Below are 19,366 nucleotides of genomic sequence, written 5' to 3' on the forward strand. Positions count from 1 at the left end.
ATATAGAAAAAAGGCACATTTTTAACCTGAGGAAAATTGGGGGGGGGGAACGTGCCCCTGTGCCCCCGGTTCCGCCGCGCCCTTGGTCCAGGTAAACAATTGACTAGTTAGAAAAAAAATTGATCTTGCAAATAGCGTGGTAGCCCAGATGAACTACGCTTACGGTGGTGTTACACGGAAATATTCGGGCATAATGATGCTGAATAAAGAAAATCATGGAATTGTGGGGCAAAAATTTGAAAAAGATTCGGGCAAGCTACTGCATATTTATGTTCCAGATGACAAGAAATTCGGGCAAAAGTCCTGAAAAATTCGGGCAGCCTAAAAAAAAAATATATATATATATATCTTCCTTACCGGTTTCGAACCTCTGGACATACAATCAGCGTCCATAGCCTAGTGGTTAGGGTGTCCGCGTACAGAGCGGGAGGCCCGTGGTTCGAATCCCGGTGGAGGCTGAAAGTTTTTTCACTGTTCTTGATTTTCCAACTCATTACGATTTTCATTTATATATATATATATATATATAGGAATAACGGAAAAACTGTTAAACAACTATGCTGCATTTAGAGAAAGGCTGGATCTCGAGTGAGATACAATAATTGAATTAGGTAAGTGATTGGAAGTAAAACAGCCAATGTTTGGTTTTTGCAGAGCTTTCGAGCAAAACTAGCTCTTCTTCAGTGCATGATCACCGAAAGTGACAAGGAGTAGCAGGAATTGAAACTGTTTTATAGAGAAGATGTCGGCATGGTTGTAAAGGCAAAGCGACTTACTGATTTCTGCTGAATAGAGCAGAAGTTTTAGAAATTCGGATTATTATATTTATATATATATATATATATATATATATATATATATATATATATACATATATATATATATATCTTTTTTTTTCTCCTCTTAGGCTGCCCGAATTTTTCAGGACTTTTGCCCGAATTTCTTGTCCTCTGGAAATTTGGGGGGGCAGTCTGCCCCCCTGCCCCCCCGCCTCGTACGCCTATGGCTTCTGGCAGGCCTTATGGCTGGGGTGGGCAACCTACGGCCTGTGGGCCACATGCGGCCTGCCAGGGATTTTTTGGCGGCCTGTGAGATGTCTCAAGAAAAAAAGAAAAAATTATATTTTACATCAATACAAAAAATGAGCTAGCTGCTTAGCCTTATCTAATGATGCTGTCAGGTAGGCCTGTTATCCCCATTAATTATCAACTGTACTGTATTGACATTATCTTTTTGTGAATACAGATTAAGTACACACATCTATTGCTTGAAAGTCCTTGGAATCAAAGGTTTTAAGATCAACAGCAGGTTAGATGCGGCCCAGTCAATTTTTCACTCCTTATATCTGGCCCATTCATTCAAAAAGGTTGCCACCCCTGCCTTAAGGGGTCCAACCTCAATTGACCCGATGTTTGCACGACATGTTGGCCTACTTTCATCTTCAACATCCAAACCACAGAAAACCAGATTGATAACATATCAAAAAAGATGTTTACTTGCTGCTGTTTGCAAGATGGGAGAACACTGGGGCGGATTAATATAGACTAAATATAACCATGTTCTAGGTCTCACCACCTTGGAAGTTAGATGGTTGCTATGGGATGCAATTCAGGTGTAAGAGTATGGCAAGCCATGTGGGACAAACACCGTATAATATATCCCGATATTAATTTGAATATATACGCGTATTAATTAGAATATATTATGTGCATATATATTATAAGCCAATCATAAGGCTCAAATATATCCGCATTTTTATTCGAATAAATACACGTATTTACTCGAATACATATGAGGATTAATTCGAATATATTCACGTATCAATTCGATTATATGGGGATGAAATTTAATATATGCACGGATTAATTCCAGTGGCGTCGCCAGACATTTCAATCTTGGGGGGAGCACAGCACTTAGTTAGAGGGGCATAATGTTTATTTGTGAATGCCGTCTTGGGGAGGGGTCAAAGGGGAGGGGTGTCCTGAGAAATGTTTGATTAATTAAGGGTCCTTAGATGCAATCTGATGCTATATTTTGCAACTTGAAGTAACTTTATGTTCAAGAAATTTTGGTCTTAGTCTGCCCGAGGGGCAGATAAAGTATTTGTTTGAGTATTTTGTTTAACACTACAATTCGCATCTGGGGGCACGATTTTTTGGGGGGGAAGGCACGTGCACAAGATCTTAACCAAAAGGCTGAGAAGCGATCGTTTACATACTTCGCTAATATTTGTTCAGTGTGGCTATTGGAATTGCCGAAGTTACGTCAAAAAAGTATCACTTGCGCGTACTGTTCGAGTCAGTGTTGAAGTAGGAATTTTCATTGTGCGGTAGTATGTTCTCTATATAAGCGGGTATAAAATGTTATGCTAAAGAGTTCCTTTGTAATTCAACATTCTATCAGAGTGAATAATTTCTATTTGAAAATGAAGAATTGAAAAGTCAATGAAATCGGCAAGCAGATTTGCATATACCCAATTCTCCACATTCCGACGACGTCTTAGCGTACCGTACCTGCGTGCATATCGTCACGCGACGAAGTAGTTTTGTAATTAAGGGTGTCCCGAAGAGCCACTTCACAAGGAAGAGTGGATAAGTTAAGTTTTTGTTTTTTTCGTGCCCGGGCTCTATATTGGGTGACTATTCATTGAAAGCATCACTGCGTGGACATGAACACGTGGTGGACGCGTCACCACAAAATGCCAGTTTTTATAGTAACTACCATGGTACATGTGTTGTCAAAATTTTTCCTTCTGTGGATGATGAAAACGTACAACCAATTGTATATACTTCGAAACTAAGACTAAGGCACAGAGAAACCGAATCCTGTATTTTTGACCGGTAAGTTCTTTAAATGTTATTGTCTATTTCTCATGGGCGGCGATCATGGGGGGGACGGGGGGGACATGTCCCCCCCCCCCAATATTTTAGGTGGGGGGATATAGTATCTCATATCCCCCCCAATATTTGGTGGCATAGTTTTTTTTAGCATATTGTTTGTATTTTTTTAAGATATCGCTAGAAATTTCAAAATAGAAAATGCCTAGATGCAACTTACAAGGCATGGGAAGTGCCATTTCCAGCGATCTGGGAGGCATTTTCGGCCAAAATTTTATTTTGCGCTTCGCGCCAACTTATGGTGGCGCTACGCTTAGATAGTTTGCCTACAAGCTTCGCCCCTTCCTTGGCAAATCCCTCGTAAGGCACCTGTCTAACCGTGTCACAATTTGTTACTATATATGACCGAAAGTAGTTTTTACTTTTTTTTCGAAATGAATAGCTAGACGGACCGCATCCGTAATGAAATTTGGTTTGCCGATGAAAAGGGAAAATAGGGCTGTAGCAACCATATTTATATATATATATATATATATATATATACATGGGCGGCGATCATGGGGGGGGGGGGGGGGGCGGGGGGACATGTTCCCCCAATATTTTAGGTGGGGAATATATGGTAGTATCTAATAGTAACTAATATCCCCCCAATATTTGGTGGCATAATTTTTGTGTGTGACTATAAATAGAAAATAATGCGTGAGATTATTTATCCAAATCATATTTGGCGGTGGCTAAAACTTCATCCGACACATGCTGCATGAGGTAAATGACTCTTGGTGGTCGTTTCTGTGACCTGTGACCTGTGACCGTTGAGCATGTTGTCACTCATGATTATTATCATAATGTCTGTACATCTCTTGTGTATGAGTGTGAGTACGTTCAATCATATATATGATCCACATCGATATGGGTTCACTGGGTTTCCATTTGGCCTGTTTCCTACAAGATTTCTAACCGCAGGCGCGTAGCCGGGGGGGGGGGGCGAAGGGTGTAGACCGCCCCCTCGAGCATATTTTTTTTTATGATATCGAAGTTTTATAGTAGCCGTTATAAGAGGTTTTAATATTTGTACACCAGTAAATTAACTGTGTCTGAATTTTCGAAAATTCGTTGACCAACATTCTTTCCTCTACTGGTGCAATTTTGACCGGTCTGTTAGGGGTTGAATGGGGTTTTTCTATATTGGTTGTCCATAGATGAAATTTTGTGCAACATTATGGGTATGTTTTGAAGTGAATTTATTATTCAAATTCTGAACAAATAATGGGCTTAAAACCTTGAAAAGTGGGGCTGACGGGTATTGTGGGGCATTACGTAGAATTAACTACAAAAGCAATGATCCAAAGGAGATGTAGATGAGGTCGAACATGATGTGTGACTGGTGACAATCTTGAAAAAGGTTATGAATGAAAAAAAAACTATTTGGAAAAGCTTGGTTCTCAGGCAAATGTGTGCATCTGGTTGGTCATTTTCAAGCCCGAGAAGTGCCATTTCCGGTGATCTGAGGGCTATCAAAACCAGAAATTTTCTTGTACGCTGCGCGCCAACCAATGGTGGCGCTCCGCTTAGATAGTAATTCGCCTGCACCCAAGCAAATGTCCCCCCCAATATTTGAAACAAATCGCCGCCCCTGCTATTTCTGCTCTATAATTCCAAACTATGCCGGCGAATTTGGAACTTCATACTGACTGAAATAATCTAAGAAAAGCCACCCAACGTAGGCTACTGGGCACAAAAACATAAGAATTCTATGGCCTAAAATGACATGTCAACAGAGTTCTTTTGTTAACATGAAGTTAACCTACCACGTTTTGGTCACTAGTATTTATCATGATTTTATAAAAACAAAGGATTTGTATTAACATTAAGGCTAACAATCCAAATTTGGAACTTCATACTGACTTATTAAAAGACTACTTTCTAAGAAAAGTCACCCAAGACAGAGACTGGGCACAAAAACGATGGAAATTCAATTTGGGAAAACAAGAATTTTATGGCCTGAAACAACATGTTATAGGCAGTGTTTTTTGTCAACATGAAGTTAAACGACCACGTTTTGGTCACTAGTATTTATCATGATTTTATAAAAACAAAGGATTTGTGTTAACATTAAGGCTAACACTGAGGAGCATCCTGCACGTTATCAATGTATTTCAGTCGGGGTTTTAATATAAAGGTGAATATCTTTAAACAGTAATGGCTGGGGAGGAGCATTTCTCGCACTGTTTTTTTTTTCTTTTTTCGTGCTCTATAACATGGCAAGACTAAAGTTTAGTCTAAATTCATCCTTAACTCTTGAAGTTAGTATATGGAGGGGGGTGGGGGGGGGGGACTTCGATATATACTCTCTCGGAAAGATTTTCTGGAAAAGTGTTGACTGTTACCTTAGAGTAAAGAAGCTAATCTGGAGACTTTCGTTCCCCATTCACAGTGTATGCATTATCTAGAACTACACTACTTGTTCCACCTCAATCACTCGAAGAGATCACATCGCCGTTCAGTTGCCGATACCGCAGTCGTATATTTACGGCTCTGGCTGTATGTGTTACATGATTCCATTGCACAGTAGTAGTTGCGTTCTACCTCATGGTTGCTATGGTAGCAAGTTGTGCCCTTGCGAGGGCCAGTTATGCGATTCCTTAGCGCTTACAAGTGAACACTTGCGCGCTTATGTATTGGTTGCAAGCAAGCTGTAGACTGTTTATGCACGCAACGTACATAAAATTTAAAGTGCAACTTCGAGAGGAATAATGCTAACCTATTTCCAGCACTAGCATTTGCTGGTCCTGAAAGGAACCCTTTGTTAGACTGTGATCACGGTAAGACTATTAAGAATAAGAGAGACGACATTGTATTTAAATTCATCATGCCACACTCATTTTAGGCTTTCTAAGTTAGGTCTAGCCTAACGTTACACCAAGTTAATCGAGATCTGTAGTCAGGTAACGTTTAGCAAGCACTGTTTTAATTGCAGTTGGCACTAGGCATATGCCCTCAAAAAATTCCTTAATTTCGTGGTACGGTAAGCCTATTAATCCTAGGGTAATATATATGGGCCTAAGCTAATCTAGTTGATAAACAAGGTAGCCTAACGTTACGTGTACAGTAGGCCTTCTTAGACTAACCTAATTATGAACCTAAACTAAAGCTTTCAAGACAAATGATATGGGGGGTGGGAAGGGGTGAGGCTGGTTCTTGGTAGGGATTGTAAACATTAAGAATGTTTTAGCCACAGACCATTGGACAAAATACTTTAATTACATATTTTTGATACTTAAATGCTATGCTACTAGCCTACATACCCTCTTTCTTTCACCTTCATTAACAGAGTCGAGTCTAAGCTGCAGCAAAATGGCTGAACAGTTAGAAAGAGATGTCTCTGGTAGTAATAATGAAGAGACAACTGCTAGCAGAGAAACGGTCATTGGTGATTCTGATTTAACAACAATGTCTCCAGCAGGCTTGAACCCTAAAAATCAAAACAGTTCAGCAGATGTAAAAGTTTCCCAAGATTTGAAGTCTGAGGAAACGGAACATAAAGATGATGATGGACATGAGGAAGATTTTGCTTCAAACATTGTGTCGAATGTTTTAGAGAAAGTCATAAAGCAGCTAACCATTGATCACAGTCAGGGGGACACTGTGCACCAGGATGTAGGAGCGTTGAACGTTGGCATTGAACGTTGTGATCTGAACCAGGGTACTGGCGACCACAATCAGACAATCACACACAATGCTGGCAGTTTAGAACCAATAGTTGTCCCCACTGAAAAGAACTATGCAATGGATGATTATCCAAAGAGAGAAATAAAAGATGAAGAGTACAATGGACGGACTATGCTAGAAGATCACGACCGGATGACAGGAACTCAAAAAGTTTTTCCTGAAGAATTGGAAGATCGGAAACAGGACATGCATGAGTCAGTTTATATACCATCAGAGGATGGTCAAAAGATGGTATTCAGGGATGATGAAATGTCTGGCTCACAAAGATACGTACAAGACCCAGGTGAAGGAGGCTACCCACAGTATAGGCTTCATGATGATAGCGTATCCCAGATGGATAAGGCCTCCATTCTCTCATCTGGAGTCCTTGAGATAAAAATTCCTGGAACAATGGACAATTCCTTCTGTGCTGATCATCATCCTGGTGGTGAGTAGTCCAGATTTTATGTAACATTTCAGTACAAATATAAGATTTATGATATTATTTCCTCTTTTTTGGTGATTTGTCCATGTGCACAGTATGATGATGCACATATTAAAAAAACTATTACTACCCACGATGCAATTTTGCTGACATATCCTTCTGGCCACTTTACAAGGATACAATAATTTCTGAAGGTCTTAGTTGAAACTAAAAGTGAGCTTTTGTATCTCGGAAGACTTACCTAGAAAACATTGGCCACCCAATTAATTCATTTGTTTGCAGGTTTCTAATTTTCTAAGTATATTGCAAGTTATTGTAATGATTTCACAAGTGAACATTGAAGCTCTTGAAATGATTGTTTTTTTGTTTTTTTCTCTCTATCTCAGCAATGCCACAAGGGATCTACATCTCCAACCATCCCATGCACTACCGGAATCTTGAGGTTTCACATTCCTACCCTCCTCCCACTGAAATGTTTTCATCTCATGCGAGTCTCCACCAGCAGACGATTTCACCAAGATCAAGTCCTAGCCAGAGGCTGATGCAGTTTCCAAAGTTACGGACATCCGCCACAACATCTGGGAAGAAGTTCCTTTCCTCAGAACAAAGAACCTCTATTAGGTTCTCTCAGAGACTAAGGTTACCTCCATCCATAGCAAGAATGTCCACGGTGATGACCAATACAAGGTACAATCAGTGGCGGAGCGTCCATACAGCCAGGGGGGCAGATGCCCCCCCCCCTCCTCAAATAGACTGCTGGCGCCCTTTTCAGCTCTTTAACACCTTTTTTACTTATTCGCAATTATTGACTTTTTTATTGCGCTCTCATCAACCTATTGACATGTGTCACATTTTGTTGGTGTAATTTGGCGATGACACCTATTTATTCTTCGTTTACGCAAATTAGCTAGGCCCGGAAAGGGTCATTTCCGGCGATCTAGTATCTTTACTCAAATTATTTCTGTACGCTACGCGCCAACCTGTGGTGGCGCTCCGCTTAGATAGTGTCGTAAGCGCCCCTACAGACCATTCTCGCCCCTCCTGACCAATACCCCTAGCGCTGCCACTGGGTACAATGCTTTAACATTAAACAATCGGTGAAAAGAGAGTACTATTAAAGGTTTACTGAATATGATATTATGCAGATGAGTAGAGGAATCAGGAGTGCAGTAGTACATGGTACATAATACAATTCTTATTTATTTGAATCTAAAGGGGGAAAAAACTTAATGAAATGCTTATCTACAGCAAAAACTTGTGTAGGTAAATATATAGAAGGCCTGATGTCTTGATCCTGGCAGAGTCTTCTTTAGAAGCTAAGTGAAAATAAGACATAGTTGAACTGTCTTGTAGAAGGTGCTTTCACTTGAAGGGTGCTTCAGTAGGTGAGGTAATGAGCCCGACCAGATTTAATGTGACTCGGGAGATAGGAGACTGAAAATTCTTTTCAATTCTCTAGTTTGCCACGTGATAGATGTTGTTATATTGTGGATTGGTTTCAATTTGGTGTGTTGTGCTGAAGTAATCCCAGGAAGCACATGATCTGCTTTCTCTGTAAGTGGCTGCTGTAAACCTTTTGATGTTGATGGTTGATCTTGTTAAGCTCTCTGATTGTATTTGGAGCATCCACAGAAAATGGCTATATATGGCTTCGGTGGCAGTTGGTGCATTTTTTTAAATATAATGGAAGGTTACTCCAGAACTGGCAAACACACCCAACCGGGATGTACCCTTACGCTAAGCAACAAGAAAAAAAAGTTCCCGGTGACTGGCCTGTACCCCAGAAGAGGACTGTTCTTCTGGGTTTTGACTCACAAGGCCTCTAGCCACCGGGTTCCTAAACAAGGGGCCCCCTCCCTTGGCCAGGGCTGAAGCCTCCTCCCAGTTAAAAATAATCTAATGTATCTAGGGAACTTTTGAAATTATTTCTGGCATAGGTTTATGAATTAAGTATGTAAACAAGAGGTCTTGGATTAGGGGATTGAGGAGGAGGGTATTTTCTTATACATTTTTTGTTTGAAATAATTTGTTGTTCAAAAAGTGGAATTGTGTTTGCTGCTTCTAGGAGCTTTCTGGTAGCAATGTAACTGGGGGTGTTAAGGCAGATTCTGAGGGCTTTATTATTAATAATGTTAAATTGAGAAATTTGAGACTTATTACAAGGAGGCATACACAGCCATAGGTAATAATAGGTTTAATTTTTGAGTTAGCAATTTGTAAATTTGTGGGGGTAGACAATTTAGATTGATTAGTCTTTCAAGGGAGTTTAAGATCCTCCAAGCTTTACCGGTAGTGACATCAATATGTTTATGATAATTTAGCTTATTGTCTATGGTGATTCCTAGGTAAGCAGCTTCTTAGCTGGGGGTGTTGCTGGTCGTGGGTTCCACAAGAAGAATGTTGCCGGTTGATTTATCTCCTGGTCATAAATAGAGTTTCTGATTGGATTCGCTGTTGGCACTTATGATTTTGAGCGGGTGTCGTTGGTATTTAGGTATGTTTTGGCAACTGTTTCCGGTTAACACTTTTTATTGTTTCATTTTAATTTTGTTCAATTTTTTCAGAGAAAGAACTGAAAAGCAGAGAATGATGAGTACATACTATGAAGAAAGAAGCCCAAGCAAGTTATTGAGTAAGTTTACACTGTTTCATGTCATTGCTGATTATTTTCATGGGATGGATGAAGACATTATTTTTGTATTTGTTTCGGGATGATATTTACCGTATACTAAAAGTCTGGAAGCTCCTTTTAATGGTAAATGGATTTTAACAGTAGCTCCTCAGTCCAGGTTCAAATGTTATTGTTAATCCAATAGTATTTGTATTGTAAACATGTAATTTGAGTCTATAATTCTTGTTACTTTTGAGCAGCTGACCAAATGGTCTGTTTGCCTAACTAAGTAGTCCAGTCCGGTCTCTTTTGATATTTGAGCCTCTGATGTTAAAATGTTCATCGCTTGAAGGATGACGTTGATATATAATCTGAAACTTGGTCGGATAGCAGAAGGTTTAAGTGTCTAAAAGATATCAAAATGTATCTTTGGTCTGTCCAATCAATCTTCAAACACACTGTTTGGTGGTTATAGCTCTGTCATGTGTTCTACCATGCAATTACATAAATTCATAAAAATCATAATCATAATTGCCTAATTATAATAAAAAAGATGGCTTCAAGTTTAGGAAATCTGGTAATTTTTCTATTACTTGAGGGAACTCAATTTGTTAATGTTGTTCCCACAGGCCCCTTACCCTCTTAGCTGCAACCTGGTGCAATTGAAATATACTTAAAACATTTTGTGAGTAGATAACAACTTTTGTTTAAATATGAAAAATAAAAATTGTTATCTTTTCTTTCTTTTCTGTTACAGCTCTTGAGCAATGCATCAACAGCAGGCCTCCTATGCCCTTTGACCTGGACACACCTGGACCCTGTCGCTACACCCCAAACAACCAACCTTTATATGAAAGAAACTCTCCAAGATATACATTTGGCAACAAATATTATGAAAGGAGTGAGTTTTAAGGATTTTTTTAATATTCAATATCTTTGCCTTTTCACTTGAATTACTTCAAGCCACAGTTTATCCATTTCTATTAAGTATTCTCTTTTCATTTGAAAATTTAATTTTCTTAGCAAGTTCATCTATTTCTCTTGGAGAGGTACAGCATATGAAACATATAAACCAAATATGTCTGCTGTATTAGCCAGACTTGGTGGTTTGCTCTGTAGATTTATCAGCTTATGCCAGTCAATGCAAAATAATCCCACCATTTGTTTTGACTAATGTACTAGTGTACTAATAACCGGTATCTCAATGTGCTTCATGGGGATGGTAACGGTTACCTTTTTTTCTTTTCGAAAAGACTTATTTATTTATTTATTTTTGTTCTCTTTCTTTCAGATGGTGGCGGTAGGACTGCTTTTTCCAAAACTTGGTTTAACAGTGAAAATAACTTCACAACTAAAACAAACTTTGAAGACAGGGTGAGTATGATATTCCTTGTACTTGGTGTATTCCAATCCTACAGTTCTCATGTGTCTTGGTTGGTATTGTTGTAGTTATGAAGGTGGGTTATAGGCTGTATATATGGGTTATAGGTAGTTTACATGGTTTATAGTTGGTTTGTATGGTTTGTTGGTGGCTTACATGGTTTATAATTGGTTTGTTTGGTTTATAGGTGGCTTATATGATTTATAAGTGGTTTATATGAGTTATAGGTGGTTTACATGGTTTGTAATTAGTTTGTATGGTTTGTTGGTGGCTTATATGATTTATAAGTGGTTTGTATGGTTTGTTGGTGGCTTATATGATTTATAAGTGGTTTGTATGGTTTGTTGGTGGCTTATATGATTTATAAGTGGTTTATATGAGTTATAGGTGGTTTACATGGTTTGTAATTAGTTTGTATGGTTTGTTGGTGGCTTATATGATTTATAAGTGGTTTGTATGGTTTGTTGGTGGCTTATATGATTTATAAGTGGTTTGTATGGTTTTTTGGTGGCTTATATGATTTATAAGTGGTTTATATGAGTTATAGGTGGTTTACATGGTTTGTAATTAGTTTGTATGGTTTGTTGGTGGCTTATATGATTTATAAGTGGTTTGTATGGTTTGTTGGTGGCTTATATGATTTATAAGTGGTTTGTATGGTTTGTTGGTGGCTTATATGATTTATAAGTGGTTTATATGGGTTATAGGTGGCTTACATGGTTTATAAATGGTTTGTATGGTTTGTAGTTGGCTTACATGGTTTATAAGTGGTTTGTATGGTTTATAGGTGGTTTCTTATATCTCATGTTATTCATGATTGCTGAGCTCTCCCAATCAAGTCTCGTTTATACTAACTGGTCAGCTGTCATGTGCCTCATTTTATACATACAGTGAAGTTGAAATGTGGCTAGATTTTATGGTGTGTGACTTACTAAGTTATAGTTTCCAGGGTTGGATTATAAGTTATGGTATGGTCAGGTCACTTGTGGATGAAAAGTTTTAATGAGGAGAAGTTATTTATGATGTGCTGTATCTAACAGCAACCTGTAATACTTAGATCAAAGGCTCTATATAGAAAGGACTTGTGTATTGTTAATACAAGTACTAATTTGCATATATTTCAGTTTTAACATACTGTCTATTTTATATTTGTTTTCCAGTGGCCCTCACCTGCTAACAATTCCACATCTAAATCACAGCTAGGGCGGAAACTTCCTACCAAGATGACATACCCTTCCTTTACCATCGGGGTTAAATCAAAGTATTCTATCAACAAAAGAGGTGAGTCAGTCATGAAAGAAGAAACTTGGTCCCTCTGTGGCCTCAAAATTGAGCTAGATAGTGGCTCCCACTGCCCTAACGGTGGCCTCAAAATTGAGCTAGATAATGGCTCCCACTGCCATTACTGTGGCCTCATAATTGAGCTAGATAGTGGCTCCCACTGCCATTACTGTGGCCTCACAATTGAGCTAGATATATAGTGGCTCCCGTTGCCCTAACTGTGGCTTCATAATTGAGCTACATAGATGGTGGCTCCCACTGCCCTAACTGTGGCCTCATAATTGAGCTACAGTTGAGTTCCGTCGAGGTTGACCTAATCGTCCGATTTTAAAATGTCCAGATCTGTCTGGTTCGGTGTGAGCGTCCTGTATTCAAAGCCCAAAGAGGTATAGTTTACTAGCCCAAAAGTAACAAAAGAGTTGAGTGTTTATCTAGAGCATTGTCTGGTTCGGTCTGAGCATCCTGTATTCAAAGCCCAAAGAGGTATAGTTTACTAGCCCAAAAGTAACAAAAGAGTTGAGTGTTTATCTAGAGCATTTGCGGTTGCACGAACGCGACTATTCCTCAGCCTGATAACAATAGTCTGTAAGGATTGCAAATTCACTGACAAAAGTCTGTGCAGAAATGTTTACTCACTATCATTTGTGCTATATGCATTTTCCAGACACCTATCCCAACTGTAGGTGCGCGCACAGAACTGACTACCCTGGAAATCTAGGTCATGTCCTGGTTTCTGCTCACAAGCCTGACACCTGTTATTTTGCATTCCATTCTGAGCCAGCAAAAGAAACCAAACAAGGAGTTGTTACAACCCTGGCAAACTGCCAGGAAGACATGCAACAAACTATTAATCCGTTTCGTAAGAGAGGAGGGGTGGCCCAAGCAGTCTCCCACGTTCCTTGCGTAGCAGGTGTGAGCTCAACTTTTGCAGCAACGAGCTGTCGACTATGTGCACGAATAGGCTTCTCTATTTCTTTAGTTAATTGTGGGATATAAAACACAAAGAAAAACGAGAGTTAGTAATATGCTAACATCGAAAGGTCAGAAAAACCCTTACGAGTGTAAACACGCTCCGAACATACAACATGCACTTTATAAATAATGTTTGATGTTCCCAACATTTTAAGCCGAGTTGTATTTTGTGGCAGCTGAAGGTCTGGTCGTGGCGGTGCAGTGTTTTGGCCTACATCATCAGGGTGTTCTTTTTTTTTCTAAAGAGTTTCTGATTGCAGTGCAAGTTCAAATAATGAAGGGGTTTATTTGACTGCATGCCACTAAAAATGTTCAAAGTGTATAAGACTGCCAGCCATAATTTTTAGGCATATATGTATATATACATTCCTGTAAAGCAGTAGTGTGTATGTTTTTTGTTCATCTTATGTATTGAAAAATAAAATAATAATAAAAGAAAACGAGGGAAAATGCGAATACTCTCACTCATACATTGCAAGTTTGTTAATATGAAGGGAAGTTCTGTTGTAGTTTAATTATGAGTCACTGCCTATAACATGTAACAATACACCCCCCACCCCGCCTGCCCTGCCCCTATAATTAACATATTTACACCTTCTTTGCACGGACGGTGTGCCTTAAATGTCTATTCCTTAAATCAATTGTGGCCAGCAACCTCTTCCACTCACTCACTTCTGCTTGTGGAGAAGGAGCAGGGGCATAAGAAAAATTAACCTCCGTATCTCACACAGTCTGCTAACGTCAAGCTGCTGCTTATTTCCCTTACCGGAAGTATTTCCATTAACCCTTTCATGTACTGAAAAAAATGCGCCATAAGCTTTCAAGCCATTACCGACCTATCCTGGTCGCATTCTATCAGCATTTTCTCGAGCTGAACATTGTGGGAGACGTCAACGTTTGAGGGACTGGATAATAAAGTCTGTGAAATTAAATTATCTTCGTTGAGGGCTTCCAATGCTCGGATGGCATTGGATACTGACGGTGTAGAATAAACTTGTGCAGGTTGCTGAACTATTGGTTGCTCTACAGAAGTCGTGTCTCTAAGAATCGTTTCCTCAATGCCTTTACTTCCTTTTCCTGCTTCTGCTGTTGTTTCTGCTAAAGCAGGAGCTCTATCTTCCCCATGGGCACATCAAACTTGTCTTCAAGCCTTTCAAATCGGGCTTCGCAAATCGCTGAGCACGTTAGAGGTGGAGTGCAGTTTAGCCATTCTTCCGGTACCTTCGGTGGAGTTCCCGCGGATGTCATATTTTCCACCACATTTAGAAGAGCTAACGTGGCTTCGCCAGCACAGTCAGGAGCCATTGGTTCGGTCCCTGTGCGGTTGTCTCCAGGTGCTGCCTCCCCAATTACTATTCTGGGAGCTATCTGTGAACAAGTTATAAATGAAAAATATAAATATTTGAGTTATTTACTAAATCAGCATGTAAAGTTATAATAATTATAAACAACTTGTATAGCACAATATGCAAGTCTAAGAGCTTCAAAGTGCTTTACAGAGGAAAACAATTAAATAAAAAATTATATAAATATAAATATAAAATATACAATTTAAAACAGTAAACAAAATATACAATTTAAAACAGTTATAAAAAATACAATTCAAAACAGTTATCAAAAAATACAATTTAAAATAGTTATAAAAAAATTCAATCTAAAGCAGCTATCAAACTTTCGGGGAATCATTGTCAAATACGTTTTTGTTCTGCTAGCTGTACAGTTAGATGGTTCCCTAATTGGAGGTTACTACTTCTATTAAGGTGTTTTGTAGTATCATTCCGCCAGAAGTTCTCAACTCAGCATGATGCAGCAATAACTGAGTTCATTAGCTGCACCCGACTACATCAAGTCTGATTTCTAGCGACACACACGACAAAGTCATATATGTTCATATATGTTCATATATGTTCATATATGTCCATATATGTTCATATATGTTCATATATGTATAAAGAAAGACCGAGTACAAGATTGATAATAACCTTTTTTACGAATGTCGTTTTCGTTTTCTTTGGTGGTCTTGGTGTTGTGTGGTATTGTTGCCTGCGTTTGTTCCATGTTGTACCTGGGATGGGGGAGTCTGGTTCTCAATATCTTCCGATGAGGCTGTTGGTGTCCGAGTGTCCGGAGGTGTCAGAAAACGTCTGAAAGTGTCCGGAAAGTGTCACGTCCGGACGGTCGTGTCAACCTCGACGGAACACCACTGTTGATAGTCGCTCCCACTGCCTAACCTGTAACCTCATTATTGAGCTAGATAGTGGCTCCTGCTGCCCTTACTGTCGCCTCAAAATTGAGCTAGATAGATAGTGGCTCCTGCCACCCTTACTCAACAAATCATCTTAGTAAATAGAAAATACCAGAAATAACTGGATATTTATTGTCTATTTTATATTTACTTCCAAAAATTAATAAAAATATAACGGTTCATGTACAGCTAACATCATGAAGTACCGGTCAAATCATTGAATAAATCACAGACCTTACTGTTGATGTTACCACCATCTGTTCTACTCTCCTATCCTATCCTATACTCTCCTATCAACTGGCTTTGGGTAAGATAGAATCTTGATACTTGCTAGATTTGACTGATCTGATGTTCCCCTTTCCTTTATTTAGGTTCAGAGAAGGAACCGTCACCAAGTGAATACAACCCTTCCAAAGCAGACGGTGTCAAGTACAACAAAGCTCCTTCATTCTCGATGACCTTCAGGCATAGAGGGACTTCTCTGTGGTCTAACTCAGGTAATTATCATCACAGCATCTCTGATTTCTTGCAGAGGTCAGATAGAATCTGTATACCATGGTGATTGCACGTATTGTGCATGTGTTTTACGTATACATGTGATGACAACATCCCAATAGTACATGATGGTTTACTTTCATATATGATGTATGGATCCATCTTAGAGTGAGTTCAAGAGCCTGATTGTTTTTCAAATAGGTCATTTGAGGTCACTACAGGTAATGCCTTCAAAAGCAAAGCTTGGATGAACCTCATATTGGCCTATAGATCCTACTTAGTGAATACTGGAAATCTTAGTTTCTCATGGAAGTTAAAACTCATTAGATGTCATTTACTCCAAAAGTAAAGATTCGACAATTCTTTTAGTGAGTTTGTTCTGTTCTACCTTGTCTGCTCTTTATTCAAGATCGCCCAGTTGCGACAATTATTTTTCTATACTGCACTGTCATGTTCCACTTCATAGCACTCGAAGTGTAAGCTTGAGCAGTATGAATATCATCTTTCTATTCATGAATGTTGGAAACTGTTTGTACTGTCAATACGAGTACTTTAAAGCATAAAAACGGGAGGACAGTGGGGTATTTGGAAATTGTCCTAACTGGCTGTGAACATGTAAAGTTTGATGGATATTCAAACAGTTCCTTTATTCTTTTAGATCTGTTCTACCTTGTCAGTTTTTGCATAAATACGAGAGTATATTAATGTAAAAGTTGATGAATATTCAAAGACTCACACCTTTCACCTGTTCCATTCACAGAACTATCCCCAGCACCAGATCTTTATAATCCACGTGTCAAATTTACCTCGTCCAAACCGCACCGTCCAGCCTTCACCATCCAAGGAATAAGACGACCCAAGAGTCATGCTTTGGGACCTCATGCAACTTTCTGATCGTCATCATGAATTATTCCCGAGAAGAGGAAACTGGAAAGCTCACAGGATCGCCATTTCTTATATATATCAGAGCCTAGAGCGCCCTCACTACATTGTGTAGAGGAACCCGATGCCCTCAAACCATGACATGTGAATTTGGATTCTTTTGAGATTTTTATTCTGAAAGGAGGCCGGAAACTACTCTCAGGGCAGTGCTTTGAGAAGACTTAACGAACATAACTGACTGCTCCCTTTATGTAGTGTCTTTACATCTCCTAACATTGAAATGGTCCTAGTTTCATCAAGATTGTTTCATGCAATTCTTAAAATCAGTGAGATCTTTGATTCCAGTATAAATTGGTACTCACTGTGACTTTTGATTTGATACTAAATTTAAATCAGATTTATCCAATAAGTCTAAATCTACGTGTGCAGTCTTTGGCTATATTATCACAGTTCACACTGTGGTTCATTATTGGTGGGTTTTTTATTTTGAATAGCATATAAAATATCTATATTTTGATGTTTACTTTTGTATAATTTCCTGAAGGATTAAACAGACAGAGGTTCAAACACACATGTCTACCACTTTACTTGAGTTACTTGTCACATAAAACAATAGGTAAGCTTTCATCACTCGATACTTGGCATGAAAGTACCTGTAGCTGCTGACTTGTATCCCCAGCAAAGAAATAGTTTGTCCAGAAGGTAAGTCGTTCCCTCGTAAGTAGCCCCACTACTCAAGTTGGGATAATATGTGGTTAAAAGCTGGGGACTTGTATTCCTGAGTTATTTAGTCTTTGGTCCTTTGAAATGCTGAAAATACCAAAACGCTCTTCATGCGAACAGCCCATGAGCATATGACAGGCGGGCGTTTGTGATATATGACCCAACATCATGCACGAGTAACTAGGATGGGAGCAGGTACAAATGGGTTTGCAATTGCCTCAGGATATCATTAACTTTAATGAAAACTTGAATGGGTGGAGCGACAAGTGATATAAACTTCCTACTACGACTACTTGAGGGATAGAAAGAGGTAAGCTCTGGAAATTGGATGGGAAGGAAGGAAAGGAGGGTGTGATGGGTGGAGTTGCATATTTCTGGAACACTTACTACCTTATTTGGAATTGGGGGGGGGGGGGTCAGAAGCACAATGTCCAACCTTTATTTTGCCCATCTCAGGAGTGTTAGTGATCAAGCCAAAAAAAGTAAAATACCACATTATATTGCTGTTTCTACTATTATGGCTGTATTTGATAACATTTTATGTATACATAATCATCGGGTGTTTTTTTAGAGTAAATACATTTATTGAAAGCCTTAAGCTCACATGTTAAATACTGACATCACTCCCCATTAACAACATTTACAAAGAGAGAACATTACTTTACAATATATACAAAGATGCTAATATTATCATTCAAAATATGAAAGGGAAAAAAAAAGAGCCTATGTACATAATAAGTAGGTTGAGCTTTATTTAATACACACATCCACAACCTTTGCATGTCTTATTAGAATTCAATGTCAATTGGAAGAGAAGGTGAAAAAAAACCAAAGACGAAAAACAGAATAAATTCCAACCAGCGGAGATAATAATAAGCAGAGTGGCCAGCCACAGCACTTCTTAACAAAGCAGACAAAACAATTATGGAGGTAAAAATAGGCATACTATATATATATCACTAGGGGCTAACGCCAGATGATGAATTCAAAGCATTGTCATACGACCACCACAACAGTAACTATTGGTAAATACTACAGGAAGTGATATTAATCATTTATCCACTACAATAAAAAAACCACAATATCACAAAAAGTTTTACGTTAAGCATGGCAAGCATACTACAACTAGAATTGCTTTCCACTATTTTATTTTAACATTTTCTTGAGCTTTGCTTTTTTAATACACCTACCTAAACATCATTTTGATGAATCAGTTCACACTAAACTAATAGGTCCTTAAGAAATGCCTATAATCCTTCTCCCTCACCCCCGCCACTCAGCCCTTCCCCCCTCCCCACACCCACACATTTAGTCACTATTCATATTCCATTGTACTGCTTAGCAGCATCTAAGGCAGTGTGCTTGCATTGAATACACTATAACAACCGTTTGTCACATGCTTCTTAGCTGAGGTTAGAAAATTGCAGGATAACAGTCAACAACATTCCTTCATAAACAAATATGCATGCATGCAGTCTGTGGAGTTCATTATAACGAGGAAGAAAACGATAGCATTTCTATAAAACTCAGAGAAAATAAAATGCCCACAAAACTTGCTATAATAACAATTTTTCATTCCAAAACTATTAAACAAAACAAAAAAATAAATTTTTAATGAACTACAATAGTTTTTTTTTTACCGTATCAGGTGTTTCTAATACAGGTAGGCAAATTGATTTGCTTTGCATAATACAAAATAACAAGATCCCAAGGGCACTGTGGTTCCTTGCTTGGGGTATATGACAATACACATATTATCAAGCAAGATTGGGCTCAAATAGTCCAA

General features: G+C 38.7%; 1 protein-coding gene across 2 annotated transcripts; it reads left to right on the forward strand.

Moving 5' to 3' along the window:
* Window positions 1-2,577: 2,577 nt before the first annotated feature.
* Window positions 2,578-17,440, forward strand: LOC139964285 (uncharacterized). 2 transcript variants are annotated; one of them, XM_071965771.1, is made up of 9 exons: window positions 2,578-2,840; window positions 6,169-6,993; window positions 7,377-7,677; window positions 9,555-9,622; window positions 10,359-10,502; window positions 10,893-10,975; window positions 12,143-12,263; window positions 15,852-15,977; window positions 16,736-17,440. In XM_071965771.1, the coding sequence occupies exons 2-9, from the start codon at window positions 6,192-6,194 to the stop codon at window positions 16,867-16,869; spliced, it is 1,779 nt and encodes a 592-aa protein (XP_071821872.1). In that variant the 5' UTR covers window positions 2,578-2,840; window positions 6,169-6,191; the 3' UTR covers window positions 16,870-17,440. The 2 variants fall into 2 exon arrangements, with proteins under 2 accessions (XP_071821872.1, XP_071821871.1); XM_071965770.1 differs by lacking the exon at window positions 2,578-2,840 and adding an exon at window positions 5,509-5,659.
* The last annotated feature ends 1,926 nt before the right edge of the window (window positions 17,441-19,366 follow it).

Source organism: Apostichopus japonicus, chromosome 22 (genome assembly GCF_037975245.1).
Source record: "Apostichopus japonicus isolate 1M-3 chromosome 22, ASM3797524v1, whole genome shotgun sequence".
Taxonomy (NCBI): domain Eukaryota; kingdom Metazoa; phylum Echinodermata; class Holothuroidea; order Aspidochirotida; family Stichopodidae; genus Apostichopus; species Apostichopus japonicus.